The sequence below is a fragment of the Phyllostomus hastatus genome, unplaced genomic scaffold (assembly GCF_019186645.2).
Source record: "Phyllostomus hastatus isolate PE091 unplaced genomic scaffold, TTU_PhHast_1.1 phas_scaffold_317, whole genome shotgun sequence".
NCBI lineage: Eukaryota > Metazoa > Chordata > Mammalia > Chiroptera > Phyllostomidae > Phyllostomus > Phyllostomus hastatus.
In genome coordinates this window covers 2745302-2768261 of record NW_025334023.1, presented here as the reverse complement: position 1 = coordinate 2768261, position 22960 = coordinate 2745302, and the positions used below count along the sequence as shown (strand labels likewise).

At 38.5% G+C, this 22960-nt stretch overlaps 2 protein-coding genes across 7 annotated transcripts in view; one reads left to right on the top strand and one right to left on the bottom strand.

Annotated features, from left to right (window-relative positions):
* The window catches only part of PAAF1 (proteasomal ATPase associated factor 1), a 32044-nt gene extending 15215 nt beyond the window's left edge, over positions 1-16829 (bottom strand). The window contains exons 1-6 of one of the 2 annotated variants that reach the window (XM_045817760.1): positions 16722-16829; positions 15255-15295; positions 12161-12264; positions 7066-7155; positions 1714-1812; positions 691-841 (exon numbers count right to left, since the gene is read on the bottom strand). In XM_045817760.1, the coding sequence (XP_045673716.1) occupies positions 691-841; positions 1714-1812; positions 7066-7155; positions 12161-12264; positions 15255-15295; positions 16722-16768 (532 nt within the window). In that variant the 5' untranslated portion in view covers positions 16769-16829. Of the gene's footprint in view, positions 1-690; positions 842-1713; positions 1813-7065; positions 7156-9005; positions 9066-12160; positions 12265-15254; positions 15296-16721 lie in introns of those variants that run through there. The other variant, XM_045817761.1, reaches the window with a different exon arrangement.
* Positions 16830-16845: 16 nt separating this feature from the next.
* LOC123805282 (cytochrome c oxidase assembly factor 4 homolog, mitochondrial) overlaps positions 16846-22960 on the top strand; it is a 46705-nt gene continuing 40590 nt past the window's right edge. For 2 of the 5 annotated variants that reach the window (XR_006783299.1, XR_006783300.1), the window contains exon 1: positions 16910-17135. Coding sequence is in view for 3 of the 5 variants with exons in the window: in XM_045817765.1 (XP_045673721.1) it covers positions 19226-19480 (255 nt within the window). In the remaining 2 variants the exon portion in view is untranslated. Of the gene's footprint in view, positions 16889-16909; positions 17136-19213; positions 20059-22960 lie in introns of those variants that run through there. The other 3 variants (XM_045817765.1, XM_045817764.1, XM_045817763.1) reach the window with 3 other exon arrangements.

The following is a 22960-nucleotide window of genomic DNA, read 5'->3' as shown; positions in this document are numbered from 1 at the left end:
GAATGGTATAGATGATATGTATTATAGTTCCAAAGGAGGGATCAAGTTAAGGAATTATTTGAGAATGTTATTACATTTTCAAAAATATCCAAACTTATAAAATAAAAATAACATTATTTATCACCTTTTTACCATTTTAATTAAGGATAAAACATCTCTAAATGTAATGTTTTTTCCAACAAATCAGCTAATCAGTTATAAAGGGAGTATGTTCTTATTCTTTTTCTATAATCCGCTATCAACTGGTTGTATGGATTATCCATTTTTTAAAATCTGAACTGTGATTTAAATCCATCGAGCAACAGTTGGTGCCTGCTCTATTTCTGGTGTGTAGTGACACAGTCATGTGCCACCTTCTACTGTCGCCTCAGCCGAAGGACTAATAGTGAGAAAATGTGGGTTCATCTCTCTCTCTTTTTCCCTGCACACAAGGAGATGATCTCCTGGGGAGAATTTCTTTCCCTTATCAACTGTGGAAAACAACTATTTGTGTAAGAAAGTTAGTTCTAGGTAGCAATAACTAGACTGAGTAGCAAAGGAATTTCTAATCCTTGGGGAAATAACAGCTCATTAAATGGCCAGTTGGTTGAATTATTTGTATTTGTGCAAAAAACAAGCTTCTCTTTCTATTTCTTTAGCCATTTGTCTCTGGGAATGATTAAAGAAGCCTTAAAAAATCACCATTCATACCTCCTTTATGACCTTTGAAGGTCACCACACAGTTAGCATCTTCAGCTGACCAGATCTTCAGCTGGGCATCCATTCCCCCACTCAGAACCACAAGGCCTGATGGGAAAAACCTGCAACAATTCACATCAAACACATGTCCTTCCAATATTCTCTGAAAAAACAAAAGAAAATTTCAGGCTAGTTCTCTTGTCCATCCCTTGATGTTATCATACCTCCTGTATCCTTGATCCTGTAAATGAAGTATCTACATGATATACGCACATGCTGGGTTTTAAATCTAAGGAGGTCCAATGCATCACTTTAGCTTATCTGTCTACCAGGTAGTGTTCTAAGAGCTATAGGCTCCCTTTCTGGCTTTGGCTGCAGATGTGGATTTGAACTCCATGACTCTAAATCTAGTTCTACATATAAGAGGCTGAGGAGGCTGGAGGACTCTTTTTTTTTTTTTTTAGATTTTATTTATTTTTTAGAGAGGGGAAGGGAGGAAGAGAGAGAGCAACATCAATGTGTGGTTGCTTCTCACACACTCCCTAGCACACACCCCCTAGTGGGGACCTGGCTCACAACCCAGGTATGTACCCTAGCCTGGGAATTGAACTGGCGACCCTTTGGTTCACAGACTAGCACTCAATCCACTGAGCCACACCAGCCTGGGCAGCTTGAGGACTCTTACTTACTTCTTCTTAAAATCCACTGTACACATAGGGGGGGCTAAGCCATATAATCAATATAACAGCCTAGCTACTTTGTCTTAGAAACTGATCATTGAAGACAGTTCACTCCAGGGTACCACCCACTTAGACATGCACTGGGCTGGCTCCTCCACTCTTCCAGCCCCAATTTGTTGTGGCAAATCACCAACCTCAAGGATGGTTCTCAGATTAACAAATGGAACAAAGATCAATTGAAGTGCAATGGTACTATATTTTTAGAACAAGACACTCTTCTTTCCATGCCCCAGTCCACCCTTTCTTAGACTATCTGTCATGTACAAGACCCTAAAAGTGTATCCAAAGCCTTTACTCTGAGCTCTCCATTGGAAGCCTGCCAGACTTTCATGCTCCCATCAGCACTAGAAGACACACCAAGGCCTCCTCCACTGGAAATGTCCAGGCATGTTATCTGTTTCAAAAGACAAAATAACCCGAGTTACAAATAATAAAATGCTCACCTTCTCTTGAAATATGCCATAAACCTCCCGTTTCACACTCCTCCAAGACTTATCCCAACACAAAGGACATGTTTCAGGTAAAGGTTAATTTATCATCACCGATTTCCCAACAAGGCTATAGCCTACGGTGCATCAGAATAGCTCCTTTACAATAAAAAGCTGTCCAGCTCAAAATATCAGTAGTGCCAAGGCTGTCACAGTTGAGACAGTCTGATATGCTGTACTGCGTCCTCCCAGTGCAGCATGGATACTGTGTTATTTATGTGTTACGTATTTTGGGGGCCCAAGTTCCTAGACCTAAAAAGTACTTTTGTCTGAATTATCCATTTCTTTCAAAGTGACAAAACACTGAAGAGTAGACTATAGGTCATACCAGCTGTTTCCTGCCTCTGAACTTTTATTAAAGAAAAAGGAAAGGGGACTAACATTTACTGAATAGGTATTTTGTTCCAGACATGCAACAGATACTACCTTCATGTAATTCCCTCAGATATCTGTAAGATAGGCATTATCTGTTTTTCAAATGAGGAATTTGAGGTTTAAAAAGTGATTAAGTAATTTTCCCACCATGACATGGTAGAGCCAGGACAGAAACCCAGGTCAGAGTCCAAAGCTAAAGATCCCTTCCTTAGTCACAGCGTAAGAACAGACAGATCGATATTTGGGACAATCCTAAATATTGGAAAAGATGACAATTCAAACCAGTGAAATAAAGGATGAATTATTTTATAGTGCTGACATGCTAATCACTTCAAAAAGAATTAAGTTAGATTCCCTACTTCAAACCAAATAACAAAATTAAAATGTAAAAAAAAATAATCCAAAGAAAACACTATATTTACAATTTTAATTAACAAACACTTATATTGTGCTTATTATATTCCAGGCCCAATTCTAACTGCTTTAATCCTCATAACAACCCTAAGAGATAAATATTATTTTCACCCCCATGTTATAGATAGGCACATGGAGTTAATTATGTGGCCTAAGTTTACACAGCTAGTACGTGGCAGAACCAAGATTTGAATCCTGGGAGTCAAATCCAATGAGTTTGTCTCTGGAGTCAATGCTCTTACCCACTATTTTATGCAAGTAAAAGTGATTTTATATATATTCACATGAGATTATATATAAAATCAGAGACTACCCCAAGCAAGACTCCAAATGCAGTTACTGTAAAGGAATAAACTAGATATTTTAATATCTAGAAATATTAAATATCTGTATGTCAAAAGACATCATAAGCAAACAATAAGCTAGAAAAAACAATCAGCAATATATCTGGCAAAGGATCAGTATTCTTATTATAAAATCTCTTAGCAATAAAGAAAAAAATTCTCACTTAGGCCCTGGCTGAGTGGCTTAGTTAGGGCATTGACCCAACACACCAAGGCTGCAGGCCCAATCCCCGGTGAGGGCACAGGCAAGAACCAACCAGTCATTGCATGCGTAAGTGCGACAACAAATTGCTGTTTCTCTTTCTGTCTCTCTCTCCCACACTCCCTTCTCTCTCTTTCTCTAAAAAGTCAATAAAAAAAAATGGGCAAATGACATGAAGAGTGGCCAATAAATATATGAAAAAGTGGTCAAGTCATGATTAATCAAAATAATGCAAGTTAAAATAAAATGAACTACCATCTGTCAAATAGGTAAAACTTAAAAATTTTAATACACAGCATTGACAGAGTATGTTAAGTCAGGCTGGTAGAAAAGCAATAATGCAGTCAGAACCTTTTTGGCAATGGAAGAGGCCCAGTGATAGGTCAATTAATCAACAATTTCAGTTAAAGTAGAAAATAATGAAAATGATGCATAAAACCTACATTTTAACTCAAATATACAAATGTACATTAAAATTCACTAATCTTTTCATTAGTTCACTGATTACTACAAGGAAGCTTTATCTTGACTTTCTTTTAATAAACTACAACCAAAAGGCACAATGTACAATTTCCAGTTTCTTTGAAGTAAGCTAAGTCTTTATTCACACTTACAAAGCAATTTAAAAACAAAAATTCATCTAGGGTTTTTTAAACCCTTTTTTTAAAAGATTTATTTTATTTATTTTTAGAGGGAGGGGAAGGAAGGGAGAAAGAGAGAAATATCAATGTGAGAGAGAAACATCAACTGGTTGCCTCTTGGATGTGCCCCAACTGGGGAATGAACCTGCAACCCATGCATGTGCCCAGATCAGGAATCAAACTGGCGACTTTTTGCTTTGTGGGATGGTGCCCAACCAACTGAGCCATGCTGGTCAGGGCTAGGTTGTTTTTCTTTTTTTTCAATATTTCCCCTAATAGTTTGCATTTATCTTGCTCACTCATACTATAATAGCAGTTTAAAAAATCAAGCAAACAAAAAACTCCTCTTCTTTACCAAGTCTTTACAAAGCAATCAACTTGGTTTTCAGACATAATCATTCTCTGCCTTTTCACACTATTTCATCAATTTAATATATTTAATTAACTAACATAATTTCAAAACCAGTGTAACTGGCACTGAAACTGATCTGTGATAAGCACTCAACTTACCCAGTAGTGTCAGAAGTATGCAGACCTCAAAGAAGAGCTTACAGACTGTGAATATGCTGTGGGCATCAGCCAAGATATTTCACAGAGGAAATGCAGAGCAGGGGTTGACTGAATAGGCCACTTAAGTGGATGTCAATCAGAACATACCAAGTACCTTATAATTTGTATTCCTTGTGATTCAGCTACTCTACTTTTACCAATGTATTCTAATTCTTCCTATTTTTGTAAGCCAAGGGTTAACTCTATCATCAAAACAGGAATTTAAGAAATTGAAATATTTGAATGTCCATAATGTAAGATTGGAAAAACAAATTATAGTAAAATCTTATAGTGGAATACTATGCAGCTCTTAAAAGAATACATAGAAAGATGACATAGATTGATGTACATAATAATTTTTTAATTAAAGAAAATTTTGTTATCCTTACCCAAGGACATTCTTTATTGATTTTAGAAAGAGGAGAAGGGAGAAAGAAAGGGATAGAAACACAGATGGGTTGCCTCCTGTGCACAGCCCAACCAGGAACCAAACCTACAACCTAGGCATGTGCCCCAACCAGGAATTAAACCCACTACTCTGGTTTATGAGAAGATGCTCCAACCAACTGAGTCACAACACCAGGGTCATAATATATTATTAAAGAATAAAGAGCAAGTCAGAAAATAGCAAGTACTATAAAACCTATTTTGGTAAAATATTTAAAGAAAAAAGACTGGATAAAATAATGATACACAAAGCTCAGCATGATGCTGGCATGCAGTAGGCAATCAATAAATATTAGCCATTACTACTGTGATGACTATTAATGAAAGCTGTATAAAAAAGTTCACAACAGTTATCTTTAAGTTACAGAAAGATGAGTGACTCACTTTTGTTTGTTCCCTAGATTTTCATCCCTAAACATGTTATTTGTTTTGCAGTAAGGCAAAAAATAGTTTTTTAAAAAAATGTACCACACAGTAAGAAGTGGAGGCTTTAAAATAACCAGTTTATCCACCTATTTCTCCCTTTGCTTCCAAAAACCCACAGTAGTAGAAAGGGCTTTCTCAAAAAGACCTTTGGAAATTATTCTCCAATAAGCTGTACTTAGAATTTTGAGAAAATGTCCCCGTCTTGTAGGCAAAGGGACAAAAATATGAGCAGTGGCAAATTATGCAAGCATCAGCTACTACCATCATTATCCAAAAGCCTGTGAGTAGCTCTGCTAAAAATATAAGTAAATTTAACTTCAAATTTCCTTTCTCTAAGCATACACCTACTCTATGTGGCCTAAGTACCAGTTTTGCTAAACATTCATACTTCATCAGCTGTTATAATCACAGTACGTGAATGGTACATTAACTATTATTTTTTATTTTTTTATTGTTTTTTTAAAATTTTAATCATTGTTCAAGTACAGTTTTCTCCCTTTTACTCCCATTCCAGCCCACCCACCCAACCCTCCCCACTTCCCTCCCATTACCACCCTCCCCCTAGTTTTTTGTCCATGTGTCCTTTATACTTGTTCCTGTAAACCCTTCCCATTCTCCCCTGAAATTCCCTCTTCTCTCCCCTCTGGTCACTGTCAGCCTGTCCTCTATTTCAGTGTCTTTGGTTATATTTTGCTTGTTTCTTTGTTTTGTTGATTAGGTTCCTGTTTTTTGTTTGTTTGTTTGTTTTTTAAGATTTTATTTATTTATTTTTAGAGAGGGAAGGGAGGGAGAAAGAGAGAGAGAAACATCAATGTTTGTGGTTGCTGGGGGTCATGGCCTGCAACCCAGGCATGTACCCTGACTGGGAATCGAACCTGCGACACTTTGGTTTGCAGCCCGCGCTCAATCCACTGAGCTACGCCAGCTGGGGCCCTAGGTTCCTGTTAAAGGTGAGATCAAATATGGTATTTGTCTTTCACTGCCTGGCTTATTTTGCTTAGCATAATGCTTTCCAGCTCCATCCAAGCTGTTGTACAGGGTAGGAGCTCCTTCTTTCTTTCTGCTGCATAGAATTCCATTGTGTAAATGTACCATAGTTTTTTGATCCATTCATTTACTGATGGGCATCTAGGTTGCTTCCAGCACTTAGCTATTGCAAATTGTGCTGCTATGAACATCAGGGTGCAAAGGTTCTTTTGTATTGGTGTTTTAGTGTTCTTAGGATATAGTCCCAGCAGCGGAATTGCTGGGTCAAAAGGCAGATCCATTTTTAGTTTTCTGAGGAAGTTCCACACTACTTTCCATAGTGGCTGTACCAGTCTGCAGTCCCACCAACAGTGCACTGGGGTTCCCTTTTCTTCACAACCTCTCCAACATTTGTTGTTTGTTGCTTTGTTTATGATGGCCATTCTGACTGGTGTGAAGTGGTATCTCATTGTGGTTTTAATTTGCTTCTCTCTGATAGCTAGCGATACTGAGCATCTTTTCATATGTCTTTGGATCCTCTGTATGTCCTCCTTGGAGAAGTGTCTGTTCAAGTCCTTTGCCCATTTTTTAATTGGGTTGCTTGTCTTCTTAGAGTGCAGTCGTGTAAGTTCTTTATATATTTTGGAGATTAAACCCTTGTCTGAGGTATCATTGGCAAATATATTCTCCCACACAGTTGGTTCTCATTAATTATTGTTTATAGCACTCAACAAGTAGATAAAATAAAAAATTAACATGGTATTACATTTCTCCTCATTTTATCAAAATACTTACACTGTTAGCATGAATTTTGGAAAAAGTAGTATATGGTACCAAAAACTTTGAAGATGCATTTTCCTTTGGACATGAAACATGAATGCTCTTCTAAGGAGAGAGGGAAAGATGAAATATATCAGTAAAGCTACTCCAACAGAATTAAAGCCTCTTAAATAGAACAGTAGGACAAGAGGAAGTTCTCATCTTTTAAGTGTATCCTCTCTAACCCTCCTTCCCCCGCCCACAAAACAATCACTCCCTTGTAGCTTAGCAGTCCTTTCACTGCAGGGCTGCAAGGTAATTTGGTACCACTGAGATGTCAGTATCTTTTTAGGTTAAACTGTCCCATAGAAGACAAACCAATAATAAGAGACAACAGACAAACATGATAGCATTAATTTTTTAGAAGAAAATCTAATACCAGTACTCTTAATTAGCAGTGGGGCAAGGAACAGGATCAACAGATGGGAGGAAACAGCACTAGCCCTCCAGCCTGGAGTCTAAAGGACTAGTCTAAAAGTCAGTTTGCTGCCTATAAGAATTTTCTGAAAAAGTGTTAGACCACTGAGAGCCACTCCACAGTTACCAGAGAACACTGGTATAGTAAATAATGGTACACTCGTACAGCGTGTGTAGGGCCTGGTCAGGCTGGCAGTGCCCATTCCCATCTACGACTGAAACTGGCTGTACGTGTTTGCAGACTGGTCGCTGCCACAGGCAAAGCTGTATTATGATTCCCTGTGTGTTTGGCCTAGGCATTATCACAGATCTTTCAGCTACCATAGCAAGATAACACTAGTGACAACAGTAGGAAGTTACACCTAGAACCAGATGTTAGATTCAGGAAACATGACCGGCTAAAGGCAGCCTCTGTAGTCATTCCAAGTAAGTATGTTGGTATTTCAAGGTAGTATGTGCAGAGATATAAAAGGCTTAGTATGCAAACCCTTCAAGGATTTCATATGACAATTCCTTACTCTAACTAGCAGAAAACACTGTCATCTCAGTGTGTATCTCCTAACAGAGCTGTGGAGCTGCACTCACAAATGGGCCCCTAACCTGTTATGTCTTTCATAACAGTACTTCAAAGTTTCTGGAAATTCTGTTGCACAATGAAAATATCTTCCATAATCAAGATTTTTCTGAACCTCTTTATAAGACTAATTTATGTACAACAAGCACAGTCCTCATAGTTTATTAGAAAAAAAATTAAAGTTATAATAGTCTTATCACTGAAAATCAATATGCTCTTATTACTGGTCACCTACTCCTTTAAAAAGGCAATTGGAATATCTATACAAACAGTACTTCCTTAGCCAGCATATCCATGCCTGGCTGCCTGCAGGCCTTTCATTAAATGAGTTTTTGCTTCTAACCTCATGACAAAGCCCCTACAGCTGCCAGAGCGCTGACCTGGATTTGGAATGATCTCCGGTACCCAAAACTAAAGTGTCAGCGAAACTCTCCTAGCTAGTATTCATACCAAGCAAGGATGCAAGGGGCTCTGAAAACTTAGTGTTCCAGTTTCCTAAGCACTGGTTTACGCTCAGAAGACTTCATTTCTTCAGGACCAATTATGGGAAAGATTTCAAGAATCAGTGGTTTTCTCCTGTTTATCAGTCCTGTAAATTAACCTTTAATCCATAACAGACTATGAAGGAAGATAAACGTTGAACTGCCTTCAAATGTCAGCAATAGAAAATCATGCTGTTAATGAAAAGAGTTTAAAGAAAAGCTGCAGGAGATATCAACACGGACAGAATTTAGGGTTGGGGGTTGGAGGAGGGCGTGTGAGTATTCTACACTAAGGTAAAATTCAAAATGAAACTTTTATCTTTTGGGGTTAGGTTTTTAAGCATATTGACAGATCTGTTTAAAAGAACAATGTAGCAACATCAAATAACAAAGTGACTCATGGGAATTAGGAAACAAATGAATGCTCAACCATAAGCACTTACTGTCTGACCCAGCAGGTATACAGCAGAAATTAGCAATGACGTTGGAAGGTAAGAATTGTATCAGGGCCTGAGTATGAAGGGAAGAAAGAAGTCAGCACCCAGACTATGGATGGACAGCAGTGAAACATCTGGGACAAATGTAGGCTTCCAGGTGGTGTTATACCTGAAGTTAATAGAACTCCAGTCTAATTAGCTTTGATTATTAGGGGTTAATGAATCTTTCTGGGTCTATCTGCTTATCTGCAAAATGGAAATTTAAAGTGCCAACCTGAAAAGACTCTTATAATAAACAATAACTAATTTTTGTAATATTTTATAGTTTCATTCATATGCAGTCTCACTCCTCACTAACGAGTCTATGAGATAGAAGCTCAGGAAACTAAGTTATTTGTCCAAAATAATATATTTTTCTTTTTTTTTTAAATTAATTTATTGGAGTGACACTGGCTAATACAATTATGTAGGTTTCAGGTATATGATTCTTTTTTTTTTAAAGATTTTATTTATTTATTTTTAGAGAGAAGGGAAGGGAAGGGGAGAGAAACATCAATGTGCGGTTTCCTCTTGTGCGCCCCCCTACTGGGGGAATCTGGCCTGCAACCCAGGCATGTACCCTGACTGGGAATTGAACCGGCGACCCTTTGGTTTGCAGGCCAACACTCAATCCACTGAGCCACACCTAGCCAAGGCTCAGGTGTACAATTCTATAATACATCATCTATGTATTGTAGAGTGTGTTCATCACCTAAGTCAATCTCCTTCCATCACCCTTTATCCCCCCATACCCTCTTCTACCTCCCCCAATTCCTCTTTCCCTCTGGTAATCACCATACTGCTGTCTTGTCTATGAGTTTGTCCAAAATCATATTACTAGTAAGTGTCAGAGTTAACTAGGAGTTGGACAGATCTTCTGACACTTTCTACAATTCCATAGCTGCTCATAAAAAAACAAACATAATATATATACCATATTTTGCTGCGTATAATGTGCCCCATGTATAATGCACACCCACATTTTTGGCCCAAACTTTCAGGGGAAAAAAAATCTCTCATTTTAATTTTTTAAAAGATTTTATTTATTTATTTATTTTTAGAGAGGGAATGAAGGGAGAAAGAGAGAGAGAGAGAAACATCAATGTGCAGTTGCTGGGGGTCATGGCCTGCAACACAGGCATGTACCCTGACTGGGAATCGAACCTGCAACACTTTGGTTCGCAGCCCGCGCTCAATCCATTGAGCTACGCCAGCCAGGGATATTCGTTTTAATTTTTAAAGTCAGTTATTTATTTATTTATATTTAGAAACAAAACTGATGATTATATTCCATATCCATTTTGCATATGGATATTGTTATTGCTTACTAGAGTTACACTTTTAACACACAAGCATAAATATAAGAATTAAAAACATTTATATAGATATGGAATTAGTACTACCCATGTATAATACACATCCTTATTTTTCCCTCAAAAATTTGGGGAAAAAAGTGTGCATTATACATAGCAAAATACAGTGTTAACATGTAACCTATCACCTTGCAAAAAGGGTAATGAACAAACATTTGCTAAATACGTCACACAGAAAATAAAACACAGGATCTAAAAGAAGTAAGGCTTGCTTGAGTGTGGTTGGTAGGGCACACAAATGTGTCGCATGAGGTGGACAGCAATATGAACATTTTCCCTAAAATGTCATATGGTGTGCTTGAATGTGATATTGTTATGTTACAGAATTACATGCTTATGATTTTGTAATTAAAAAAGGGCATTATTTGTGCCAGTCCTGTATTTTCTATTCTTGTCTATACCAGAAATATTTCACAACTGCAACAGTTTAATTCCAAAGGAAAAATAAAGGAAAGGCTAGTTTACCCTTTGGAAACCATCTCACCAGAGCATATTGACTGCAGCCATCAAAATGAGTAAGGAAAGTCAGATCATGAGTTCTGCAACACTTAGCTTGGTTAGATACTTACCTCAAAGACCAACGAGAAAAACTATTAAGTACCTGGTGAAGGCCTAGGTCTTCATCGAGGCCCATCCAGACATATTATAGTCCTGTGTTGACAATAGGTAGGTACTTGCCACATAAAGTTGTCGACCACTCAAAATATGGCCAATGCAAATGAGGAACTGAATTTTAAATTTTATTTAAAGTTTAATATAAAAATTGATATTTGATTCTGTTCTTAGGAAAGTTTTTAAGTATGTGATCTATGTCTTCAATTTTATAAAATCTACATACATATCAAGTATTTCTTTTCTTCTTTTTTTTTAATTTCTATAGGACTAATCTTTTTTTTTAATGCTTTATTTATTTCATTTTAGAGATGGCAAGGGAGGGAGAAAGAGAGAGAGAGAAACATCAATGTGTGATTGCCTTTCATGTGGCCCCCACTGGGGATCTGGCCCGCAACCCAGGCATGTGCTCTGACTGGGAATCGAACCTGTGATGCTTTGGTTCGCAGCCCGCACTCAATCCACTAAGCTATGCCAGCCAGGGCATATCAAGTATTTCTAATAAGAAAATTAGAGTCTGAATTGAGATGCACTGTAAGTGTAAAATACACGTAGGATCTCAAAGACTTAATAAAAAAGAAATGTAAACTATCTCATTAATTTTATTTGCAGTTAGAAATATTTTAAATATTTTATAAATATAAAAATATACTTATATATTTTATGTATTTATGTATTAGATATAAATTTAAATATATTTGTATATTATAAAATATGTATTTTTCCCAACCACAACCCAAAGGGAACCTTTATGAGATATAAATTAAGGATACTGAACTTCTGGAAAATATTTGCAATATGCATGATACATGAAAGTTAAATAAGACATATTATTAAAATTAATTTCACTGTTTCTTTTTGGAGCTATTAGAAAATTTAAAATGATATATGGGGCTCACATTATTTATCTGTTGGAAAGTGCTGGTATAAGAGAAGAGGAAGTCTGATTGCATTTAAAAGTATATGTAACTACAAAAGAAAAACTTTGACATTCAAAGGCAGTAAAAACTGTGATTACTGTACAAATGAAATGGAGATGACACTGATACACACATAACAGTATAAATATTTAAAATAGATATATGGGTACGACCATATTCATGGGCACAATGCCATCTAGAAGACATAAAAACCTACCTTGTTTATTTCATTCACAACAAATCCTTCCGAAGCTGTAACCTCTGGAATGCCATCAAGGCCAATTCCTTGACAGGTTAGGCTGCCATACAAAGTTGGTTTCCCTATATAGCACAAAAGAAACATGTCTCAAAAAACAGTAAGAATTTAACATTTTTTCTCCTTGAAGACCCAATTTAGGTATCTGTATAGATGGTAGGAAATTGGTTCATGAAAGAAAACCAGGCACTGGTGTTAAAAATGAGGCGAAGTGGGAAGAATACTAGCCTAAATGACCGGAATTTGAGAGGGAATACACTGAAGGGCTAAAAACTAAGAATAAAGGTTTAGAGACACAATGTAGCATTTGTAGAGAAAGATACTAAAGTGATCTGAACCTGAATTTTACTGGCTGTAAAATGAAATCCTTCCAGGATGAAAGGTGAAGATCAATGTGAATACAGATGCCTTTATCCACAGTATACTCGTATATGTGTAATACACAGTAGAGAGAGCTAAGCTTTATTAATCTGGAAAGTGTACTTAAGTAGAACCATATGGGCTAAATAAGCTATTATTCTGTATATTAGCATATGCAGATAGTAAAATGGAGTTAAAAACATTCTCTTCTAATCCCCTATAGCACTTTATATATACACTTCTGCAACAGCCTGTAACATGCTGTTTACATTTCTGACCTCCCATTGGACTGTGAAGTCCTAGAGTTCAGAAACTAGCAGGTTGCTATAAATTATTCAGCAAATGACTGTTGGCGCCAAACTGAAGTTCTAGGAGTAAGAGGGAAGTAAAAACCATCCTGGATTCACAGAGTAGGGGGGCTTCATAGAGAAGGTGGGACCTTGAAAGAAAGATAGGTCCAGGCAGGAGATAAAGGAGGGGGCATGTCAAGAACAAAAGAAAGTCAGAAAGAACAAGAAGGGAGGCACCAACTGATACACCAGTTTGGTTACAACACTCATGGAAATGGAAGTTGAAGGCACTGACAGAGGAACTCACAATCTAGGGTAGAAGTTTGGACCAGGGAAGATCTAGTGAAGAAGCTTTTGGCAAAGAAGTGGCATGAAATGCTAGTTAAGAAAGATGCCACAAACACGGGACTGAGGAATTCTGTGCTTGGTCCCACTCTCTGAACCCCTCCTGGCTTCACCAGCAGCCCTATGAAGCCTGGCCCTCGTGATACATCATTTCAACTAGTCTCCTGCTGGCACCCTCAAATGTCCTCTCTGCATTTGTAAAGTCACTGACATGATCTGTCTTGGCATTTTTTTTTGGTCTATATAATCGAATTAGAATTAATCAAACTACCCACCCACCTTCTAGATTTCTACGTGCAGGCTGCTACAGAAAAGTGCACAATTATACAATTAACACCACAATTCATGTTCCCAAACACTGCAGTTTTGCACTCCTTTTGCCCTTTCTATTCCCCACAGCAGCCAATTCTCATGCCACCTATACTGCCATCAAAACCTTCTTCCTTCATGATAGCCAAAAAGTAGAAACAACTCAAATATCCATCAATTGGTGAATGGATAAAAATGTGGTATATTCATACAATAGAATATTACTTGGCCACAAAAAGGAATGAATGCTACAAAATGGATTAACCTTAAATGTCATGCTGAATGAAAGTCAGACAGACACAGAAGACCATATATTAAATAATTCTATTTACATGAAATGTCCATAATGGGCAAATCAATAGAGACAGGAAGTCAGTCAGTGGCTAGAAGGAAAGGGAAATGGGAAGTGACTGTTATAAGGGTATAGGATTTCTTTTAGGGGTGATGAAAATGTTCTGAAATTGGATATTGGTGACAGACATACAACTCTGTGAGCATACGAAAATCCACTGAATTTACACTTGAAAAAGGTCAACCTTATGGTTTGTGAATTATATCTCAATAAAGATGTTATAAAAGAATTAGAATACTAATAGTACCTACTTCACAGGGTTGTAAGAATAATTAATGTATGTAAAGCATCCAGCACATAGCACACATTTAGGTTTGATAAAACTGTTATTAAAAAAACCCGAAACCCTCCCTCCAATATCACAAACTGAGACTATAAGATACTCTCACATTTCCATGCCCATGTCTATGTATTTATTTGTATCTGCATTTAATCTCACCTTCTTTTATCTTAGTCTTTTAAAATTAATTCAGTCTCCTTTTCTGTCCTCTAAGACACTGGTTTTCTAGTTAGTCCTTCTCTCCTCTATCTATAACTTTAATTGTTCTCCAATTAGTTCCCATCTTTAAAAACAAAACAATACCCTTGACTATGAGCCCTTCTAGCTAACATATACTCTTCTATGCACCAGTTTCCTCAAAAGAAAACTGTTTAAAACTAGTTCTCATAAACTAGAATATATTATTATATAAAATCATCAAAGATATCTGAAATAAAAAATAATCAGTAAAACAAAATGTTCTCACAAATTTAGGAGTTTTTTTCTTTTATTTTGTTTTTAGTGTTACCACACTATGTGCAAATGAATGGACGGGAATAACACAGGAGTGTCATTCCAAGGAAAAATTGGTAAGACTTGGGAGCTCTGGATACGGCAGGGTGAAGTGTCTAGGTTTCACCCTCTGATGCTTAGAATGATAGTAACTTAAATGAGAAAATTAAGAAAGAGAACCTGTTTGGTGACATAAATGCTCAGCTTGATTTTAGATGATTTAAGATGACGAGAGCTTCAAGCAGAAACAGCTAGTATACAACTGCTTGAAATTGAAGAGAGGTCAGGGCTAGAGCTATAGACATAGGAGTCATCTTCACAAAGGTCACACTTCAAACTATAGAACTGCTTAGAATACAATAATATATGGGTAAGAGACTGTTTGAGATGCATCAGCAATGTCTCTATGAAAAAGTTTATGGCTTACAAATGGAAAACCAATCTGAAGGCCTTCCCCTAGAATGGAGGAGTTGGGGTGATATCAGTGCAGCATAGACTGGTCAAGAAGGTTTGAGGAGTATGAGCACTCTGCAAGGAATTTGGGCCAGGAGAAAGTAGGAAGCTTTCTTCTAGGGGTGGTAAATCCTCCTTCTCTAAAGGGAATGAGTGTAGATTTAAGGACATTACCTGGGGGGTGACAGCTCAACCAGGCCTCCCCTTCATCCTTCCTATGAAGAGAGACAAACCCTAATTAGGCTCACTCAACACTGAAAAGGATGCCACTGATGCAAGTGGAGAAAGATTATATGGTTTCCAGTTTGGCCACAGTACTTAAATATAATCTAGTCTAACATCTCACCCAAGGATAAATTATTCCAAGACAAACTTTATTTGTTGAAGAAATATTCATAGATTAAGTGTTTAATGTATATATCTGTTGGTTAAATGAAGCTCAACCAATTCATCAATAGGGAGTTCACTACTCATTAACAGCTGCATAGCTTTGAAAAGTCAAGAATATATTTAGATATTTTGGGAATTATTGTAAGCCAGGCCCTGTGCTAGACACTTTGCATATAGCATCATTACATAACCCTCAAAACAATTTAACAAGGTATCTTATTATTTCCATGTTAAAGATTTAAAAACTGAAGCTCAGAGAGAAGTGACTTGCCCAAGGTCACTGCTATGAAGCAGGAATTGAAACCTGGGATTACTATACAAGGTCTGTGTTCTACCAACTTACAGACTTTTTCCATGTTTTAGAATGTACTTCCCCAGTCATTCAAATCATTATCTCATCACCCTAACATTCTTAGGGTACAGAAGAGCCTAGGCATTTAGGTTGCCAGCAACTATCACTTATTTGCTGCACAGTCTTGGACAACTTACTTCCTCTGAATCTGATGCTGCATTCTCTCATGGGCACCTGGTGGCCCTCAATAAATGTGTTCTTCCTTTATTACTTATCACACATTCTGTGTTGTAGTAATTGCTATTTTATTTTAGCCCACTTAGTAAGGTGTACGTTTCTTAAATGCAAGAATGTTATTCATCTTTACCATTGTTTCAATTAAAAACCCCTTATTAGTAGTAATAGTTGCCATTCATGGCACTGCTGTACTCATCCTGGTACCCAGAGAAATAAATATGTTAAATAAATGAACCGTTTGCTGTGCATTCCCGATTAAACTGTAAGCTCTAGGGCAGGAACCACCACTTCTGTTCAAAGTACACATCTAACTGCATCTGAAAAGCGCCGAGCATCTATCTATCTAGGTCAGAGTCTGGACATGGTAGATGCTACGTGGTTTACTGAACAGTGGTCTAAACGACAAACATACTCAAAGACAATGCGGTGGTGGTGAGTATTGAGACTTTGGCAAATAGCTGACGACCAATAAATATCTACTAAATGACTATAACTACTCAGCCAACTGCCTCCCAGTTTTCCTGTCTCTTAGCTTCAGGGCATCCCTTCCGGGAATGAAAAAACAATGACCACGTGGGTTTCAGACTTCTTTCTCTTGACCCAGTGCTCGCTCAACAATTGATGAGTAACCCCTATGGATATCCTGGATTGGGCATGATTCTCGATGGAAAGGCAACATCAACTACCCGCCTCCTCTGTCCTGGTTCTAGGTCTGGATTCACCTGAGGGCTTGGGCCCAGTCGCTCTGAATCCTCAGAGGCGCCGCCATCTTGACCCCACCGCACCAGCCCGCCTCTTCCGCTCTTTCCCGGAAATGTGTCCTCCGAGAGAGCAGCGGCGAGTAAGAACGGTGGGATCTACACCAAGAGGCCACCAATGAAAACGCGCGGTGAGTCCCTTCCTCTCCGTCCCCACCGAACTTCCGGGCCGCGCGCGCCCTCCTTACAGAGGCTAGTTTCAGACGGGCATTTCGGAAGAGTGCCAACTGCTTACGAAACCGACGTGCTGGAGCGCGCTTTCGGGTCCTCTTGTCTGCCTGTTTGATGAGCACTGGGTACCGCAAACTTGCTCGGTGAAGCGTGACGTGCACAACGGGGGCGCGCCTGCGCCTCCTGAAGGTGGGAGAGGAACCTCAGGTGATTTGGCCTCCTGGATTTCTGTGCTTTCCCATTCTTTCCTTGCCTTCCTAGTCCAGGCCGGCCATCTAGCTTGCCCTAATCTCTGAGCAAAGGTATTCCTCTTTTTACTCCCAGGGAGACTGAAGCTGTTATGTAGTTGGTAAAAGAGTACGGTAGCATTTCCTGCGTCCAGTTGTAGCCCAAGCATTTGGCATCATTATGTTAAACCTTACAGTAATTCTGCTAGTTAAATGTTATCTCAAGGAGGAAACTGAAAAAGATTGCCTGGTAAGGCGTGTGCCGCCATTCAAACTCGGATTTCTTGGTTTAGGATTTAAGGCACTTTGTTTGCTACTATGCCTTGCTCTAAAGTTTGCACCTTGCCTTTAAAGAGCTCACAATGTATTTAGGAAAAGGAAACAGTACAGTAATAGGAACTATCATTTATTAAACTGTTTTAGACATGCCAGGTTCCTTACAGGCATTATCTCATTCAGCCTTGAACAATCTTGTGGGGTATGTGTTATCTGTATTTTTCAAAAGCAATATGAAGTGATTTGCTCAAGGTCACCCAATATGTCGGTGACAAAGCTAGTTTCCAACACAAGTCTGTTTCAAAGCCCATTTTCTCCTTCCTCAGGTTATACTGCCCCCAAAGTGGCTAAGTTTATGCAGCGCTACGGGAGTGCTTGAATCCTTTTTGTCACTTCCCCATTGCCCCGTAAACACCCTAACATGGCTAACAAGGCCTGGCTGTAATCAAATACTGTGCCACCTTGCCAGTTTCATTTGTTTTGTTTACTTCTCATACTTTATTCCCCAGCCATACAGAATTTTCCGTTGCTCTCATGTCAAATTGTTACCACCCCCACCCGCCACGCCCCTCCCTGCTCTTCCATTGACGGGGATATTCTTTCCATCTCAGGCTAACTCCTGTTCATCCTTTAAGAGTCAGTTTAGAAATCAGTTCCTCCAGGAAACCTTCTCTGCCTGTTTCTACCCTTGTCAGGATTAGATATCATTCCACTGTGTTTCCAGTCTGAGCCATCTATAAACTGTATAGTAAGCTGCCTGTTTACTTGTCTAGATTATACATTCTGTGAAGGCAGGAATTGTATCTCTCCTGGTCACTTCTGTATCCTCAACTGTAGCATAGTGTCTGGTATATGATAGGGACTCAGTGATCATTTGTCGAATAGTCAGAGACACAGAAAAGGCATTAAGAAGTTCTAGTTCCTTTATAGTCTCATGGTGAAATATGTACAAAGGCTGAAATCATTTCTCTTAAAGCCTTTCTTAAGTTCCTTCTGTATGGTACCTTTTGTTCAGTGTTCTGAAGCAGATGCTCTTTGGAAGAAGTTTGGGCAAATACACCTCACATTAAGTACTCTCAATTACCTCACAGACTCAGTTCTTGCCTGGCCACTACATGCTGTATGTTACGGCCACACAACTCTCTCCATTCCTCCCATATATCAAACTATACCCATTCTTGGGTTCTCTCCCTAACATTAAACTTTGTTTTTCTGCAGCCATAGAATAAGGCCAATATTAGAAGAGAGATTCTATAGTTTTTTAATGTTCCCCCAACAATATGTTCATTGCTTCTACAGAAAGAGGAAGGATAAAGAGAGAGAGACAGAAACATTGATGGGTTGCCTCCTATATGTATGCCGACTGGGAATTGAATCTGCAACTTTGTGGTGTATGGGATGATGCTCCAACTGAGCCACTCAGCCAGGATGAGATTAATTCTTGGTTTGTGAATCAGAGATATCTTCTTTAGAAAGGTGACATTTCACCTAATTCAAATTCCATTAGCAGAATCCATTTGAATGTATTTAGTGTTGTTCTAAGTATTTGCACATACTTTATGTCATTCCTTTTAGTTCAGACCATTTTGTAGGCCTGCCTGCCAGGCCTAGTGCTGAAGACACCAGATTGAATGAGGCCCATTATCTGTCCTCAAATAGCTTAGTCTCCAGAGACATATGCATAAGTAAGTTATAGTAGTGCAATGATCAGTATTATTTATAGTAGAGGAATCCCATATATAATCATGCTCCTATTCTAACCTTGCTTCCATTAATGTCTAGAAACTCCCAAAGATGTCAGCTCAAGGCCATACCTGGGCCCGACAGGTGAAGAAGGAGGGTGAGGAAGAGGACCCACTAGACCAGCTGATCTCCCGCTCTGGCTGTGCTGCTTCCCACTACGCAGTGCAGGAGTGCATGGCCCAGCACCAGGACTGGCGACAGTGCCAGCCACAGGTGCAGGCCTTCAGGGACTGCATGAGTGAGCAGCAGGCAAGGCGGCGGGAAGAGCTGCAGAGGAGGAAAGAACAAGGCAGTGTCCACAGCTGAGACCCCAAACCATCTATCCCCACAGATCGGCTTGCAGAAACTAGCACCCAGAGAAATCCTGGGAGAGAGAAATCCTAAACAGTGGACATGTGGGCCAAAAGGGTATAAAACTTGGGGATGGTCATTGGGATTGGAGTTGAGAGCCAGGAAGCCATGAGTTTAGACATGACTGTCATAGAAAGAGCTGTCATATTTTCATGGTGAGACCCAAACATCCTCTCTCATCTTGTTCTATGAATATTAAATATTGACCAATATTCGCAATGTAGTACGAAGAGTGAGGTTAAGGGTTAAGGCATGCTCTTTTACCGTATGCCAAATACTGAGTTGTGCCAGTGTGCCAAATACTGAGCTGATTACGTGGACATTGAATTTTAGAATTCACAATCTAAAGGTAAATTGGTTACCTATTCATGTCTTCGTTTATTCAGTCATTGGTTCAACAACAGCAAGTTTTTCTCAGACCTTCTCTAGTGCTAGGCACTGTTGGAAACTGATGTGATAAATAATATGATCTCTGCCTTCATGTTGTTTGGTGTAGTCTGAGAGACCGAAATAAAACCACACTGGAACAACTATATCCTGACAGTGATATAAATTCCTTTATCTTTTATAAGTTGTTTTTGGATGTTTCATTGTATCATTAAGCAAATGTGAAAACAAAAACGTGGAGTGACTCTCATTCAGAGTCTGTTGAATTGACAGATACAGAGTTTGACCTCACCACACTCCCAACCCAACAAACACAATGTTAGCTTGACATTTAAAAAGTACATTTAACATAAAATACAGATTTTTGCTTTTGAAAAATAGAGATGAACATATCATCTGAACATATTGTTACTTGACAACAATTTGCTAGAGCTGAATATGGTTTCTTTTTTAGGTGGTTGTGTTCTCTGGCTCATAAATTGCCACCACTTCTCATTTTCTTCCATGGAATTACATTACCCATTCTGTTACTCTTTGCCTAGTCCTGTAAGGCATTGGGAGTAGGGAGTTGGGAGACTGACCCTTGTCATAGAAGCTGGAATGCAAAGGGGCATATGCTGTCATTATCACCAGTAATATTTCTTGTATGTTTGTGTGTATCACACACATGTCATTTTATTGTTTTATGTATATATAAATTAGAAGCACAAATCTGAAGTATAGTAGCCCTAATACTACCTTTATGTTGGTATTTGGGGTGGAGAGAAAGCAAAGAGGGCAGAAGAAAGGAGGAATACCAGTTTAAAGAACGATAAAGTGCAGTTCCAGCCTTCAAGCAGAAGGGGCTGACTGGGTATATGAGCATATATATAAAGATGAATGTGTGTTCAGTGCTGTGGGTCATCAGAGGGAGTAGTGTGGACTGGAGCTTTCAGCAAGAATCTCAAAGAAGGGTTTGAGTTGAACCTTTATTTTTAGAGAGGGGAAGAAGGGGAGAAAGGAAGAGAAATATCAATTGGTTGCTTCTTGCACCTCAAACAGGGACTGGCCTTTAGCCCAGGAATGTGCAATGACCAGGAATCAATCAAACCAGGGACCCTTTGCCTTGTGGGATGACACTCACACAACTGAGTCATGCCAGTCAAGGCTTGAGTTGAACCTTTAAAGATGAAATAGATATTATCTATCTGTAACATGTAACAGGAAGGATTACCATCTGCAGTAAATAAGTACCTAGAATTCAGTAAGAAAAAGAAAACAGGCCAATTGAAAAGTGAACAAAGTTCACAAAAACAGGAAAATGTAAATATATTATGCATCACTGATGGTAAGATAAATGAAGATTTAAAAAATAAAGCTGAGCCCTGGCTGGTATAGCTCAGTGGATTGAATGTGGGCCTGTGAACCAAAGGGTCGTTGGTTCTACTAGTCAGGGCACATGCCAGGGTTGGAGACCAGGTCCCCAGGAGGGGGCACATGAGAGGCAACCACACATTGATGTTTCCATCTCCCCTTCCCCTCTCAAGAAAGAAAGTCTTAAAAAAGTTTAATTAGCTGATCCTCTTGACAAAAATCGAAGTATTTATAATGACCAGTATTGGTGGGGATAGAGAGAAACAGACACATTCACACTTTGAAGGATTATAATTTAGGAAAGCTTTTCCAGGGCAATTTGGTGGGATCTATAAATATTTTAAATATTTAAACAGTAATTCCTCTAGTAGGAATCCTCTTAAATATAAAGTGTCCAGCACAAATAACACCTCTTTATTATGACTGAATCTTTTATTAAAGTCATAAGCATGTAGTTCTGTAACATAACAATATCACACTCAAGCCTACCATATGACATTTTAGGAGAAATGTTCAAATTAAAACTATAAATTATTATACCCATATTATTACCCTACCAACCACACTCAAGCAAGCATTACTTCTGCCAGATCCTGTTATTTTACAAGATGTATATACTATTATGCTCATTATAGCATTGTTTATAATAGTGGATAAATGGTCACAATGTGATAGTTCCAGTAGTAAGGGGAGATTCTAGCAGAGACAGTAAGTGAAAAGAGCTCCAAACCAGCTCTGTGGAGGCAGTAGGTTCGGAGGGCTCCAGCTCTGACAGGGAGCTAACACTGGGCGGGTAATCAGTGTATTTGGGCAAAGCCTGCTCTATTGCCACCCAAGCCTCTTCGTCAAGTAAATGGAGATGAATCCTATTTAATAGGCACATGAAAGGAATTAAATGAGATAATATGTAATAAATAAAAAATTGTTAGCATTTATTGAACTATTAACTAGTATTTATGGAGCATATAACCCGGGCTGTCCGGTTCCAGAGTCTGTGCTCTTACTCCCCGTGATACGTTTTTTTTATTTTTATTTTTTAAACATTTTAAAAAATTGTTCAAGTACGGTTGTATCCATCCCCACCACCCCTGCCCCCCCCCCAACAATATGCTTTCAAATCCTATTATGCTACTCACTAGTTAGGTGATTTGGGGCAAATTACCTAACATCTCAGGCTTTTTTTTTCCTTGTAAAAATGCAGTTATAATGCCTTTCTCATAGGCCTCACAACTAATAAATAAATGTAGACCTGCCTCATAGGGTTGTAAAAAGAATGAGTTAATATTGGTACATCAGACCTTTGAATAATGTCTTTTCTTTCAATGTCATTTTATAATGATGAGAAATGTGGTAGGAACTCTGCTTATATCAATTAGCTTATATAGTAAAATTGGTTTCATTATGCATAGTTTTTCTTAAAGCTGAAGAACCTATCGATGACGTTAAGTGAGGACTTACTATAAAAAGCTAAGAAACAGTGTTGGGCACTTAGTAAGTAGTCACTAAATGCTGGCTATTGTCATTATTGTGTGCTAGTCACTATCCTGTGTTATGTTATATCATTTAATCTCTCATAACATTCCATTAATTCACCTTTACAGAGGAGGAAATAAAGGTCAGATTGAGGATTAGACTCCAAGTGTGTCTTCTTCTAAAGCTTGTGCTATCATCTGCACTCTCACAGGCATCTGGTGC